General features: G+C 47.0%; 1 protein-coding gene across 2 annotated transcripts in view; it reads left to right on the top strand.

Moving 5' to 3' along the window:
- Positions 1–13,104, top strand: part of SF3A1 (splicing factor 3a subunit 1) — a 55,060-nt gene extending 41,956 nt beyond the window's left edge. For both annotated transcript variants that reach the window (XM_082252255.1, XM_082252254.1), the window contains exons 12-16: positions 2,483–2,693; positions 3,608–3,762; positions 3,848–3,949; positions 4,096–4,167; positions 12,734–13,104. In XM_082252255.1, the coding sequence (XP_082108381.1) occupies positions 2,483–2,693; positions 3,608–3,762; positions 3,848–3,949; positions 4,096–4,167; positions 12,734–12,835 (642 nt within the window). In that variant the 3' untranslated portion in view covers positions 12,836–13,104. The remainder of the gene's footprint in view (positions 1–2,482; positions 2,694–3,607; positions 3,763–3,847; positions 3,950–4,095; positions 4,168–12,733) is intronic.
- The last annotated feature ends 3,078 nt before the right edge of the window (positions 13,105–16,182 follow it).

Genomic DNA, 16,182 nt, shown 5'->3' with positions numbered 1-16,182 from the left:
TGTCCGCCCAGGGGACCTGGTCGGAGGGGGAGTCTTCCCTCCCGATCAACATTCTGGAATTGCGTGCGATAAGGCTCTGTCTTCATCGCTGGACGGACCGGCTGCAGGGCTGCCCGGTTCGGGTGCAGACGGACAATGCCACGGCGGTGGCCTACATCAACCACCAAGGGGGCACCAGGAGTGCCCGAGCGGCTCGAGAAGTGGCCGACATTCTGTCTTGGGCCGAGACTCATGTCCCGGCGATAACGGCGGTTCACATTCCGGGAGTGGAGAACTGGCAGGCGGACTATCTGAGTCGCCAGACCCTGGATCAGGGGGAATGGTCTCTCCACCCGGCTGTCTTCCAGATGTTGTGCGCGAAGTGGGGTCTTCCAGATGTGGACCTGTTCGCGTCTCGCCTCAACTACAAGGTGAAGAGGTTCGTGGCAAGGACGCGCGACCCTCGGGCAGACGCGTCGGACGCGTTAGTGGCCCCGTGGCATCAGTACAGGCTGATGTACGCGTTTCCACCGATTCAGTTGCTGTCCCGGTTCCTTCGCAGGTTACACTCGGAACGCAGCACGGTGATTCTTGTGGCACCGGACTGGCCTCGCCGGTCCTGGTACGCAGACCTCGTGAATCTGGCGGTCGACGCCCCCTGGCGTCTGCCTCTTCGGGACGATCTACTGTCTCAAGGACCGATTTACCATCCTGCTTTACAGTCGCTGGCTTTGACGGCCTGGCTGTTGAGACCGAGGTCCTGAAGGAGAAGGGTCTCTCTCCAGAGGTTGTTCATACCTTGATCAACGCGAGGAAGTCTTCCTCGGGAAAGGTTTATTACCGTACTTGGAAGGCCTATTTTGCCTGGTGTGAGTCCAGGGGGTTTTCACCCCGCACGTACTCGGTTTCCCGTGTGCTGTCTTTCCTTCAGACGGGTGTCGATCAGCGTTTGGCGCTGGCTACGATAAAGGGTCAGGTGTCTGCGCTGGCCGTTCTGTTTCAACGTCCCGTGGCTTCCAACTCCTTGGTTGGCACTTTTATTCAGGGTGTGCGGCATCTGGTTCCTCCTAGGAGGGATCCCTTGCCCCCTTGGGACTTGAATCTAGTCCTGTCTGTGTTACAACGTGCTCCTTTTGAACAGATCAGGGAGATCTCGTTGTCTATGTTGTCCAGAAAGGTCGCCTTTTTGGTGGCGATCACTTCGGCTCGCAGAGTGTCGGAACTGGCGGCTTTGTCCTGCAAGTCTCCGTACCTGGTTGTTCATTTGGATAAGGTGGTCTTGCGACCTAATCCTTCTTTTCTGCCGAAACGAGTTTCGGAATTCCATCTTAACGAGGATATTGTTTTGCCTTCGTTGTGCACGAAGCCTAAACATCCAAAGGAGGTGAGATTGCATTCTCTGGATGTTGTTCGGGCGATTAGGGTTTACCTTAAATCGACTGAGTCTTTTCGAAAGACGGACTCCTTGTTTGTTCTTCCAGAGGGTCCTCGGAAGGGCATGGCGGCTTCCGCCTCTACCATTGCCAAATGGATCAGGCAGACCATTGAACAGGCCTATGCCTTGCAGGGGAAGGTTCCCCCTGTGCCTGTGAAGGCGCACTCTACTAGATCTCTGAGTACGTCTTGGGCCTGTCGTCATGGGGCTTCTGTAGCCCAGGTGTGTAAGGCGGCGACTTGGTCGACCGTACACACTTTCACAAAATTCTACAAAGTAGATGTTCAGGCATCGGCGGATGCTTCCTTTGGCCGCAAGGTTCTTAGTGCGGCTGTTCCCTAGGGTCCCTTGTTGGGGACTCCTGGCTGTTGGGATAAGTTTTGTATCCCCTGGTTTTTTGTCTTTTCCTGGGTTGTTGCTCCTGTTGAGCACTTATTTTTGCTGTTGCCCAGCTGGTTTCCTTCCTTTGGTAAGGTTCCTTTCTTTGATGTGGAGACTGCGTTGCCTTTCGGCGCGGATGCGTTTCCCACCCCTCATGTTTGCACTGCTTTGGGACGTCCCCATATGTGACGAATATGAAGAGGCGGCGACTGTCGGAGGACGTAAGAGAAAACGGAATTTTTGTAAAATCTTACCTGTAAAATTCCTTTCTCTGAGTCCTCCGACAGTCGCCGCCCCCGCCCCTCTTTTGGGGTTTGAATGTATACTCTACTGCTATTCCACTAAAACTGAGATATGGTTGCAGGAAGTAGGAGGGTATTGACTGAGGGGACCACCCCTTGAGGGTGGGATATGTTAAAGCTTTATTGTTAACATATTCTGTTGCCTAGCTACTCCTTCGGAGCAAAGTCTAATACCCCATATGTGACGAATATGAAGAGGCGGCGACTGTCGGAGGACTCAGAGAAAGGAATTTTACAGGTAAGATTTTACAAAAATTCCGTTTTTATGTCTGCCATAAACCATATAATGTTTTCAGTTATACTTGGCATGATAGATGATGTGAGCACTCTGTAGATTTTGTCTGGGTAACACTGTTCAGATTATTAAGCATGAATCTTTTAACAGATGCCACCACCGATCCGTACTACTATGGTGTCCGCAGTACCTGTGATGCAGAGGCCCCCCATGGCCTCTGTGGTGCGCCTTCCTCACGGTTCTGTTTTAGCAGCTCCAATGCCTCCTATTCTACACACGCCTAGGATAAATGTGGTACCAATGCCACCAAACCCACCTCCTATGATGGCACAGAGAGCACCTCACATGATTGTTCCAGCAGGTACATAATATTTTTTTCCTCTACAGATATTCAGTAATTTGCAAAAATGTTGGTAATATTTAGGTTGTATAAATGGCATGCCTAACTTACAAAACATCTGTACATTTTGCCAGTAAAATATTTCAAACACATTAAGCCCTGGTTCACACTGATACGATGCGGGAAACGCAGTGACTCCTGTGCGTTTTCTGCATCACAATCACACTGTGATCTGCTGCGGATGTTGGTTAAAAATGAACACCCCAAAAGCAGGTCACAAATGCAGTGCGTTTGCCTGATCTGGATTGCATTGGTATAAACACCCAAGCAATCGCATTCCAGTGCGGCTAAAATAAAAGCTGCCTGCACCTTTTCAATGTTGTGTGATTTTAGATGTCAGAAATGAATGGGCTCAGATTGCACTGCACAGGAATGTGGGGCAATTCACATGCGGTTCCCATTGTGAGCCTAGGCTAAGACTGAACTTGATGAGTTATCAAAAATATTGTGATAAGGCCACCAACTTCTTGCACAGTGTTATTAATGTAACAAGGAACTTGCAGACAATTGGGAAGTTGGGGGTATTGTTGAATATGACATGCTGCTGTAACTAGCAGAAAAAGTGAGGTCACTGACTAGGTGCATCTGCATGTTCTGCACAAAATGACTTATCATTTGTCATATAACATAGTTCAGATGCCTATATCTGTTAATTATTTGCTTAAATTTCAGCTTTACATAAAACTACTTAAACCCATAACATTTGTAGCTTTGTGTACAATTCCTGGAGATAGTTGCTCGCCGCTCATTTCCCTCAGTTGATATGTAACTCACATTTATATTTCACATAAACCAGTATTTTAGTGACATTGTCTACTTTGAGTTTTCACATTCTGATCCAAACAAATACTTAATTGAAATCCTTCTGCTTCTAGCATTTGTCCCTGCTCCTCCTGTTGCACCTGTTCCTACATCTGCTCCAATGCCTCCATCTCATCCACCACCACCGATGGAAGATGAGCCTTCTGCCAAGAAAATGAAGAGTGAGGACTCCCTGATTCCAGAGGAAGAGTTCTTGCGCCGTAACAAGGTTAGTTTTAATACCCTGAAGACAAATTTAAATAACTAGATTTGGTATTTTTTTCCAAGCAATCTCCCTCTTTGTTTTTTCTCAGGGACCAGTTACAGTTAAAGTACAAGTGCCCAACATGCAGGACAAGACAGAATGGAAGCTAAATGGCCAAATTCTGGCATTCACCCTTCCCCTCCCCGATCAGGTAATGTACAGTAGTGTTGGAGTGGGTTTTTTTTTTTTTTTTTTTAATCTGAAATGAATAATGCACTACATGCAAAAACATGATTATAGTAGGAATTGTTGCAACAGTACAAGTTTTAATCAGTTTTCCATTTTGTGTTTTAATAGGTCTCAGTAATAAAGGTTAAAATTCATGAGGCAACTGGAATGCCCGCTGGGAAGCAGAAGCTTCAGTATGATGTAAGTATTGAAACAGAATTTGTATTCCATCCTAAAGGTGAAACTAAAAGGACCTTGCATGGCTTGTATAGCCTATAGTCATTCTCCTGCCTGGGATTTTCGGTGTGGCTGATAGGATCTGCTATGTATGTGTACAGATGGAGAAGGTGAATCTCTCTCCTCATTGGACAGATTGATGGCAGCAGGGGCCATTGGCTCCTGCTGCTGTCAGTCAAATCCAGTGTCCTGCGGTCTGTGTCAATGGACGCAGCAGTGGGACTTGGGAGCGAGCCCACACGGGTTCCTCCAGGGAAAGCGGCTTTTCGTGGGGGTACCCGATGAAGAGGGGGGGCTGGAGCACTGGAGGGGGGGGGGGGGGGGTTGGCACTCCAGAAGAGGAGGAACAGGGCTGCTCTGTGCAAAACGACTGCACAGAGCAGGTCAGTATAGGCCTGTTTTTTATTTTCATAAAAAAAAGCGGGTTTACAGCCTCCTTTAATGCCCATTTCTACCCCTCTTTCTGGCTTTCAACGGAGGTAAATTCTTCTTCTGTTGCGGCTGGTGCTTAAACCTAACTATTAATCACGTTGACATTTCGGAGCCTCACAGGACCCCTTCATCGTGCCTTTAGCTTTAGATATTTTTGGTTTCCAGCAGGTGGTTGCTGCAGCACTCCCTTGCTTCTATAGCCAGTTTAGGAATGTGTGCGTTGAGAATATTGTACCCCCTTACATCAGGCTACACCGGGTCTTCTGTTATCACATTCTTTTAAGTTCTACCAAGAGACCTTTTCGGCCTCCTCTGATAGCTTTAAATTGCTCTTTTAAGCTGCAGGCAGCCCCCAGTTTTCAGTTATTTTCTTGGGCCTTTCAGTGTTTTGCTGTTGCCCATCCCTATGATTGACAGTTTTTTTGGAGATCCCTACAGTCAAAGAATAGCTGTCTCTCTCAATGGGTGAAAAACAAATGAGGATTTTTGTACTCGCCCAAGTCTTTTTCCTGGGATCTATTGAGGGGACACTCGTCCTGCCCCACTTTGTTTATGTTTATGCTCTCTGTACTGCTACAAAACTGAGGCATGATGTCTTTGGTCAGGGTTTTTTTTTTTTTTTTGTGTGTGTCCGGTTACCAGTGTTGACATCTTCTGTGGGTGGCAATATAACAGTCCAATTACTGTGTCCCACAAACTCCAAAAAAAGGATTTTAAAGTGATTCTAAACAATAGCAAGCCCCCACTCCCTCCTCACTGGCTTTGACAGCAGCAGGAACTAATGGCTTCCACTGCTGTCTCTAAGCCAATGAGGAGGGAGAGAGCTTCTTCTCTTGTGTGCATCACTAGATTGAGATCAGGCTCAGGTAATTATAAGGGGGTGGGGTGACTGCATGCAGAAGGTTTTTTATCTTAATCCATAGAATGCAATAGGGTAAAAAAAAAAAAACTTCTGCCTTTTTATAAACATTTTTTTCTCTTTTAGACCCCGTTCACACTGGGGCGACCTGTCAGGCGACCTGGTCGCCTGCCATAGAGAAGCTGTGGACCCGTTCTAATAGGAGTGACACAAGTCGCTCCGACTTAGAAAAAGGGTCCTGAGCTTCTTTGGGGCGACCTGCATTGACTTCAATGATATGAAGTCCGTGCCGGCCGCTCCGAGGTCGCGGTGCGAGCTGTGCACCGCGACTTGTGAGGTCGCCCCGGCAAGTAGCGTCGCCCCAGTGTGAACGGGGTCTTAAGGGGAGTACAAAAATCTTATTTTTGTTTACATATGGTTTAATTGTGTTTTTCAGTAACTTGGAAACTATAATAAAAATAATTATTGCCATGATAAGAGACTAACTGCAGAAAAATAATAGTACTTTAGATCTATAGTAACTTATTTTTTGAATTTTTGGTGGTTAACCTCTGCATGACAGAGGGTAGATACTAAGCTTAATGCCCAGACCCAATTGTGTAAATTTGACATGTGTTAGTAAAACCGTACATGTGATTGCAACTACTTTGTGTATCTAGGTGGATTATACCTTGTGGTTTTTTTTTTTTTTTTTTTTTTTTTCTGAACAAATTAGGCTTTCATTTGGTGGTAGATGGTAATGAATATGAAGATCTATGGATAGATCTATCAATAATAATTTTTGGCCCAAAATAGTAAAAATCATTTCTCTAGCGCTCATCGACAGACGTAGTCCTCGGTGATACACCACCTTCGGGTTATGTTACCTCCGCAGGAGCAGGACTAGACAGGAAATTAAAAAGCTCTGGCCACACCCTAGGGGCAGTCCCAGAGGGTATATCCTCTCTCTCTCTGCCTCAGCAAATCAGTTATTTTCTGTCTAGTTAGGAGTAAGGACCTAGATACCTTGCTGGGATCTTAGGTCCTGGCAAGAATTTTTTCTTAAAGGATTTTTTTAGACAGCTTTTTCTCCAGTGTTCCTGTGAGATCTTCAAGCAAGAAAGCTGAACTGGGCGACGGGCTGGATGTTGAGATCCGGTGGTCACCCCAGTTCAGCCTACGAGCGCGTGCAGGCCATAGCTCCGCGCTGGGTCGGCCGCGACAAAGTCCCATTAAAAGGACTGAACCCGCGAGTTAAACGTCTCGCTGAAACGCCAAAGACCATGAGTCACGGCGTTCGTATCGGTCGACAGCCCTCCCGCCCCGGTGGAGAGGGGTACTGTCAGGAGTTGGTGCCCGCCTGGTTCCGGTATGGTGAGTAGTATGTTCCCCCTTTCCCCCTGACGGGTTTTGTGGTGAACGCGGGCCCCTCTCGGTATGGTAAGAAAGAGTCCTTTCTATCCTATAACATGTCACAGATCCTCCTACTTTGAGTGTGATTTTTTGTGTACAAAAAGCCAGGAGGCTTGGTTTGGGAGCTAACAATCTATTGTATACATGTTTAAAAGATGTAATCTGTGGCATTCTGGGAATCTTATGGGTTAAGTATAAGCTACCTACCAGTCAGAAGCCACGGACATGTAGACTGCCTTCCAAATCAGATCTCCAGCTATTAGCAGGCCTCCCGAACGGCCATGCGGTCCGCCAGGGGCCGATACCGCCAACCACGCCATATCCCCAGGCAGAGACAGTGTTGTGTGCAGCACACCGCCATTCAGCAGGCCGCCGCCATTTTTTCTTGCAGGATCGCACGAGCCGCCATTTTGGCGTAGCCTCGTGTCTCCAGCATGGGGGCGGCCATGTTTGAGGTGATCCTACACCTCGTGGAGCTTGGGGGAGGCGCCGGAAGGCGTGCAGAGGGGCGGAGCCGCCTCCTTTCTTCCTGGGCAGCCAGCCAAAAGACTTCCTGTTTGTCAAGACAGCGCTGTAAGCTGTTGCAGTTTAACTCTGAGCATCAAGTGGTGAGCCTGGGGGTCTATCTCTCTCTCTCTCTCTCTCTCGATCGATAGGGATCCCTAAGCAGGTAACACTAAGGGGCTTTTTTGTGGCGCTGGGGGTCAGAAAAAAAAAAAAAAAAAGTTTTTTTCTTTACTTTTGAATTATATTATCCAGGAAGTAACTGGAGTTATTATGGACCCTGCCACACATATTCCCCCACCTGTTTCCCTCGAGGGGGCCTCGGGACCCGCCAGTGCACAGAGTATAGAGTCATTTACAGCAATTTTGGAGTCTATGGTGGCTCGGGTGGAGGCGGCCTGTCAGGGACGGGGGTCAAGGAAGCGACCCCCGCCTACCCCTATACCATCTGACACCTCTGACTCAGATTCAGAGATGGTCACGGCAGTTGCAGGTTCCTCTGCAAGGGCTGTTATCCCAGGTAAAGCCCCCTCAGACAGTGAGGAGGACGCTTCTTCTCTTGCTATAATTCAGGAAGAAGCATTGGTGGACGCACTAGTTGTGGCAGTGCAAGAAACCTTAAAACTTGAGGCTTTACCGGCAGAGGCAACTGAAACAGAGAGGCCTTTTGGGACTAATAAGCCCATCAAGACGGCGAAGGCTTTTCCTGTACCTAAATGTTTTGGTAATCAGATTAAAGGAGAATGGGAGCATTCTAAACGTACCTTTACTATTTCCAAGCGTATTGCTAGACGCTATCCGTTTGAGGAATCCATCATTAAGAAATGGACGGTACCACCAGTCGTGGATCCGCCTATTTCCAGGCTGAATAAAGCCACGGTTATTCCAGTGGAGGACACTTCGTCTTTTAAGGATCCGGTGGATCGAAAGATAGAAGCAGAGTCCCGCACTATCTTTTCTCTGATAGGGTCAGCATTTAGACCAGTAATCGTTATTGGTCTAGTTTCCCAGACACTTACGGAATGGGCGAAGATGGTACGCCAAGATCTTAGGGGAAAAGATATTCCCCAGGAGACATCTGATTTGATGGAACAGATCATACAAGGGCTACGGTTTATCTGTGACGCAGCCTTGGACACTACTCCCCTATTAGGGCATGCATCTAAGTTAGCAGTGATCCTCAGACGTGTGCTGTGGTTAAAATGCTGGTCAGCTGACCTAGGTTCCAAAAAGACCTTGACCAATCTCCCCTTTCAGGGGAATCGTCTATTTGGAGCCAACCTAGATGAAATCATTAAGGATGCCACTGGGGGCAAGAGCACTTTTTTGCCACAGGCTGCAAAAGCTAAGGGACCTCGCAACAAGCGAGGACCTTTCTTTACCGCCCATAAAGGGCGCCCGGCTGGTACTAGCGGGAAAGGCAAGACTCCTCCAGGAGGGTTCAAGAAGGCTTCCCTTCCAACATTTAAGTACCACAGGAAGCGGTAGTTACCGTTCCCTGAAAAGATCTTTTCCTTTACCTTTTCCTAAGATTAGTCCCGATACCTCACAGGAATCGGATCTGGTTGACCAGATAGGCCAAGTAGCCTCTAGTCGGGTGACTTCGGTCCCTGAGGTTCAACCAGAAAAGATCACCTTTCCTGATAACTATCTGGTATCTGATAAATGTGTGGGAACAGAAAACGACCAGACTTTCTCGGATGGTCGGGGCCAGATAGCTCTAGGGACGCCTGGTTCAGATCCAATCAGCGCCAGTGGTCCTAGAAATTCTAGGCTGGCCTCCTCAAGCCGGCCTGGCCGACTTGGACATGTTAGTCGCAGACGTTCCGTGGGAACTTCGTCTCAGGGAGTGTCTGTGGTCTCAAGGACCAATTTACCTTCGTGCTTTACAGTCACTGGTTTTAATGGCCTGGCCATTGAGACCCAAGTACTGAAGGACAGAGGTTTGTCTACTTCAGTCATTCCCACCCTTATTAAAGCAAGGAAAGCGACTTCCAGCAAAGTCTATTATCACACATGGAAGATTTATATTGCGTGGTGCGAATCTTTAGGATTTCCTCCACGTACCTATTCGGTGACTCGAATATTGGCTTTTTTGCAACAAGGGGTTGAGCAGAAGCTAGCCTTGAGCACCATCAAGGGTCAAGTTTCAGCATTAGCAATCTTCTTTCAGAAGCCTTTAGCTACCAAATCCTTGGTGCGGAAATTCATCCAGGGGGTGCGGCACCTGGCTCCTCCAGTCCGCGCGCCCTTACCGCCCTGGGATCTTAATTTGGTTTTGTCGGTTCTACAGAAACCTCCTTTTGAAAACATCAGGGAGATTCCCTTGCTTACTCTATCCCAGAAGGTGGCCTTCCTGGTGGCTATTACTTCTGCTCGCAGGGTGTCAGAACTGGCTGCATTATCATGCCAGTCACCATACCTAGTGATTCATAGGGATAAGGTAGTACTTCATCCTAAGCCATCTTTTCTTCCCAAGGTGGTTTCAGATTTTCATCTGAATGAAGATATTGTACTACCTTCCTTGTGTCCTCAGCCCAAGCATCATCGGGAACATGCGTTGCATTCCTTAGATGTGGTTCGGGCAATCAGGGTATACCTGAAAGCTACGGAATCATTCCGTAAGACGGATTCACTTTTTGTGATCACGGATGGCCCCAGAAAGGGTTTGCCTGCATCTGCCGCGACCATTGCCAAATGGATTAGACAGACGGTGGTACAGGCTTATTCTATTAAGGGTCAGAGTCCTCCGTTCCCTGTTAGGGCGCACTCCACTCGAGCGCTCAGTACTTCCTGGGCCTTTCGCCATCAGGCGTCAGTGGTCCAGGTATGTAAGGCGGCCACCTGGTCGTCGGTACATACCTTTACAAAATTCTATAAAATTGATGTGACGGCATCGGCGGATGCCTCATTTGGCCGCAAGGTTTTGCAGGCCGCAATTTGAGGAGACCGGTGGTCTACCTCGAGGGTTTTTTTCTGTTTGGAAAAAAAAAAAAAATAAATAAAATGTTCTCTTTTTTGTTGAGTCTCATCATTAAGGATGAGCATTGTAAACTTCTAGTTGGCACCGGTTGGGCCTTCTAGATTGGGATTTGATTTCCATTTTCCCACCCCTCAGTTGTGATACTGCTCTGGGACGTCCCGAAGGTGGTGTATCACCGAGGACTACGTCTGTCGATGAGCGCTAGAGAAAAATGGATTTTTGTAAAATCTTACCGTAAAATCCTTTTCTCTTAGCTCATCGACAGACGTAGTCCCCGCCCCTCTGTTTTGGAGTTGGGTTGGGTTAAATTCTCTAAGCACTGCTTTTTCACATAACTGATTTGCTGAGGCAGAGAGAGAGAGGATATACCCTCTGGGACTGCCCCTAGGGTGTGGCCAGAGCTTTTTAATTTCCTGTCTAGTCCTGCTCCTGCGGAGGTAACATAACCCGAAGGTGGTGTATCACCGAGGACTACGTCTGTCGATGAGCTAAGAGAAAAGGATTTTACGGTAAGATTTTACAAAAATCCATTTTTTTTGTAAACGTAGCTATATTTCTTGCTACTATAACTTGCCACCAAAGAATAACCCAAAATAAAGTCTCCTGCTTCTGAAGATCACAGCGATACCACATATGTGTATGTTATATGTACACCATAGTAGGGCCCAGAAGCCTTCCTAAAATGAACTGACACAGATACGGATTTTAAAAATGTAGTGTGTGTTTTTTTTTTTTTTTTTTAATCAAACCTAAAAATGCTGGCTTTGCCTTGACCCTGACACTGACTTAGGGTCCTTTCACATGGGGCGGACCGTTTTTTGATCCGCTCCGGCACTTTTTTTTTTTTTTTTTTCATTTACGGACACGGATGACACTTGTGTCATCCGGTCCGTATGTCCGTTTTATCATCCCATCCGTTTGCGGATGATAAACGGAGAGAATGCATGTCAATTGGATTGTGGATGTCAGCGGATGACACTGCTGACATCCGTTTTTGCGTCCGTTCCGTTTTTTTTAAACAGAAGAAATAGGGTTCTCTTCCATTCCAAAAAACGGAACTGATAGTAAATGACGCAAATCGGATGTCAGCGGATGACCATCCGCTGACATCCACAATCCCATTGACCTGCAATATGTCCATTTTTCATCGGCAAAAAAATGGGATGAAAAACGGACATATGGGGACCGCCCGTGTGAAAGGACCCCAAGATCACACCTTGATCTAGCTATTTTTTTTTTTTTTTTACACTTTTTGTTTGTTTACATCTTTCTCTCCCGCAAGGCGAGAAAGATGCAATGTATCTTTCTCTAAATTCAGAAGAGAGCGAAAACAAATGAGCAGGCTGCATGCACGGATCACTGTGATAGCCAATCAGAAGCTATAACAGCAATCAGGTGACCAGGAACCCTCAAGTCCCGGGTCCAATTTGTTAGTATGAGACCCAGGGCGTTCGGTGAGGACACGGTCTATGTGCTAAGAGTGTGCTGTGGAGTGCACTCTCCGCACAAATACAGGATCACCTATTTGTGGCACCCAGCCAGGTTTAAAGCCCACCTCCTGGATGCTGCATATGTGTGTTACTGTATCATTACTGTAAATTTGTTTCACTTCTTTTACAGTTTTCTAAAAAATATAATATATGAATAAATAACTATAATAAAATGCTTTACTTCTGTTTCATAAGTAATAACATTTTTGAATAAATAGGCCCATGACTGAACTGTATAAATGGCACTGGAGTCTGATTAATGGCAGATGGTCCGTACTTTGGGAGATTCACATTTAGAAAATAACCTTTTATATGTTTAAAGTTGTGATATATGAAGAGGATGGATTTATGTAGGAAAACCTTTATTGTTGTGCATATATTCCTGTCGTTTTGTGACTATCTCAAAGGTCTTTGGGAATAGCACATTGTAACAGACTGTAGCAGCTTGTGCTAAATACAGTAAGCTGTGCTGTTTTCTTGCGGGAGTACAAGCACCCTGCTACCAGTGTTGTACAAGAGGCTTTCTCTATCTGCAGAGTGGAAGTCACTCATACCCATGCAGAAAGGCAATACAAGTTACGGTATGACCCACAAGCTGCTACAGTCTATAAAAAAAATTCCAGCAGCTAGACTGTTCTACCATATAACTTTGTTTGATCCAAGCTTGCCCAAACAAACTACTTAAAGTTATTGGAAACCTGGAGTTCTTTTAATGTCACCTGGCACAAATCCTTCTACTTTTTGATTTTTTTTTTTTTTTTTTTATGTTTGGTCTAGTATTTGACTTTTGAAAGTAAATGAAAGCTTGTAGCACTGTTGTAGTTTACAAGCAAGCCAGTCATTAACATCTTTTTTTTTTTTTTCCTGCAGGGAATATTTATTAAAGATTCAAACTCTCTTGCTTACTACAACATGCAGAATGGAGCTACAATCCACTTGGCACTGAAGGAAAGAGGAGGCCGTAAAAAATAAAATCACTGGTTTTGACAAAATACATCCATGCTGCCAGATTGTGCTGTAACACTGATTGTTCATGTATGTAGTAAGTAGATTTAGGCTGTTTCTAAATAGCCCTCATTGCTAGATATGACACTAGCACAATATGCTTATTTTTGAGCATTGTTCCATGCAGATCTTACACTTTAAACAAGACCTGTGTAAGTTGAAATGTTTTACAGAGAAGTTGCTTTGACATGAGAAGATTGTTAATATCTTATCGGCATTTGTACAATAAAGACAATACCGAAAAACAGTTTTACTGTGTTGAAGTGTTTGTATTGCCAAATTGTTCATAATTGTGTTTGACTTTAAAGTGGAAGAAAAAACCTGTATTGATAACCCCCATGCAGTATAAAATATATATAATGTGTATATCCCTTCCCTATCCCTTCCCTTGTTAAACAACCCAGTTTAAAATGGAAATAAAAAGCAAAACATTTGCGTTTTTTTATATTACATTTTTTTTTATTTTTTTATAATTTCTCTTTCATTCACTGACTGATACATTCCTGAAAATCTTAACCAGTGGGTAATACTGCCCCTACAGGAGTAGGACACTAGGCAGAAAAAAGGCTTGACCTATGCCTATGGGTAGTCCCAGGAGGTATGCACTTACCGCTCCCCCCAGCTATAGTTTTTTTTTTTTTTTTTTCTGCCTAGTTAGGAGTAAGGACCCAGCTCCCTGCTGGGATCTCTGGTCCTGGCAATCTTTTTTTTTTCTTTTTAGTTAGATTTTTTTTTTTATTCCCCTATAAGATCTACAATCAACTGCCGGACTGGGTGACGGGCTTGGATAATCTAGATCTAGTAGTCACCCCAATCTGGCCAAGTGAGCTTGCGCAGACCACAGCTCCGTGCTAGGTCAGCCACAACCTAGCCCAACCCGACAGGAGTTGGCCTGCGAGTTAAACGTCTCACAAGGTTGCATATGACCGGGTTTCAGGCTGCGTCAGTGTTCCTCCTGGCCGACCGCTACCCGATTTAGATGGCGAGGGGTTTCTGTCTGGAGCGGTGCCCTCCTTGTTCCTGGTACAGGGAGTAGCTGCCCCCCCTGGAGGGTTTTGGGGTGGATGCAGGCCCCTCCCTGGGACACTCGGACCCCCTGCCCGGATCACTCCTGGGAGCCTTGTGGAGCCGCCATTTTGTGGTAGCCTATACTCTGTGTAGGCCGGCGGCCATGTTTGTGTAGTCCGGTGGCCATTTTGCATTGGTCCGGCATTGAAATCGACTGCGGCCTTTACAGAGGAGCCTTCTGGCTGGCGATTTCGGCTGTGGGAGCCCCTCCTTATCCCCTGGTGCTGGGTCTTTTTTTACTTCCTGGATGCCGCACGTGAAGTTTTTTTTATCCTGGTGCTGCCAGTGACTGTCTGGTGAGGTCTCTCTCTCTCTCTCTCTCTCTCTCTCTCTCTCTCTCTCTGCTACAGGATCGGGGGGGGGGGGGGGGGTAACTCTGTTGCTGACGACCGGGTGGTGGTACCGGCTCAGTGGGGGGTGTCCCTTTAATAGGGTTTTTTTGCACATTTTGTGGGGTCCCCTTGTTCCTCATGGAGTCTTTGGAGCACTGATGGTGGTCCTGGACTCGTTTTGTGTCCCGGGTGGAGGTGGCTTTTGAGCGGCAGGCTAGTAAACCCCCCCCCCCCCCCCCCCTTCCCCTGCCTCATCTGTCTTCTCAGATCCTGAATCTGATTTGGCCATCGTGGACGGGGCCCATCCTAAGGGGTCTGTGATAACGCGCCCTGATTTCTCAGATAGTGAGGATGATTCCTCCACTCCTGTAGCTGCGCACGAAAAGGCGCTGGTGGACGCACTGATTGTGTCTGTGTGTGAGACTTTAAAAATGGGAGGACGCAACTGAAGCTGCGGTGGCGGCATTGGTTCCCTTTGGCACTCACAAGTGTCTAAATACTACACTATGTTCCTCCCCACTTCTCTTATGGTTCTTTGCTGAGACCACAACACCGAGATTTGCAAGTGGATTTAGAGGGATCCCATACAGCCCCTATACCGCGCTCTCTACCGAGGGAATACAGCGGAGCCCCCAGAAGACATCCCCCCACTCCAGTTAGAGGAAGGTGCCCCTGATCCCATCGTGGCACCTAGAGGGACGTCCGGGAGCTACTTAAAGGGGACCACTTACCTACACTAGACCCCAAGGGGTCATCTGTTAAGTGGGCTGTGATTACGGTGAAGGACCACCCACTCAAGTCTACACCTGGATGCCTATGGTCACCATACTATTTGACCACCACTGAGCACAAGAGCACTTTCTTGAAAAACTGTGAAAGACTGTCACGTTTAAAAAACACCACATATAGACTTTTCTATACAGTTATTTGTATATGCACTCAGGACGTGTATACGAGCCCACAAATATTCACTCAAAATTTTTTTTGGGGGGGGGGGGCGCAAACAGAAAAATGTAATAGGCATTGCTTTGCGGCAAAAAACGATGTAAAAAATTGCGTGACTTTGAGGTCGCAAAAGTGTGAAAGGGGCCTTCAGTAATTAAGGTATAGCGTGCCCACTTTAAATGCAGAGAGACCAGCGTGCCCTCTTTAAATGCACAGTGACCCCCCTTTCAAAGCACAGTGACCCCCCCCCTTTCAATGCACAGCGACCAGCGTGCCTCCTTTCAATGCACAGCGACCAGCGTGCCCCCTTCAAAACAGTGACCAGCGTACATGCCCCTTTTCAATGTAGTGACCAGCGTACATGCCCCTTTCAATGTCGTGACCAGCGTGCGTGCCCCCTTCAATGTAGTGACCAGCGTGCGTGCCCCTTTCAATGTAGCGACCAGTGTACATGCTCCTTTCAATGCAGGGACCAGCGTGTGTGCGTGCCCCCTTCAATGCAGTGTGCCGCCCCCCCAGACCAGTGCACTTACCTGGAGCAGTCCCGGCATCGCCTTCTCTTCAGTCCCCCGGCGGCGCGTCTCCACGAGTCCTCCCACTCCCGCCTCCTCCTCGGCCAATGGCATGGGGTTTGCCTTGCGGCCAATCGGGAAGCGCGTATCGCCAAAAAAAAAGCCCCATTGAACTCCATGCATCCGGCGCCCCTGCATGTAGATTAGGGGGCCGGACGCATGGATAGGGGGGGCGGCGCCCCTGCGCCTCCAACGAACCGGCCGCCACTTTTCCTATGCCATATATTATGAGCACTATTGGTGTTGAATTTATTTATATAATCAATTTTTTATATATTGTAATATTTGGGGAAGTATTTCTATGCTCCAACACATGAGCACTGTCTCTATATTTTTTGCACTTTATCCAACTTTTTGTTGTTTGGACTAGCAGCTCATATTTACTTAAATATTTATT

The sequence above is a fragment of the Pelophylax lessonae genome, assembly GCF_965119305.1.
Source record: "Pelophylax lessonae genome assembly, chromosome: 1".
NCBI lineage: Eukaryota > Metazoa > Chordata > Amphibia > Anura > Ranidae > Pelophylax > Pelophylax lessonae.
The sequence above is the reverse complement of the archived record's forward strand: the minus strand, read 5'-3'. Positions and strand labels throughout refer to the sequence as shown.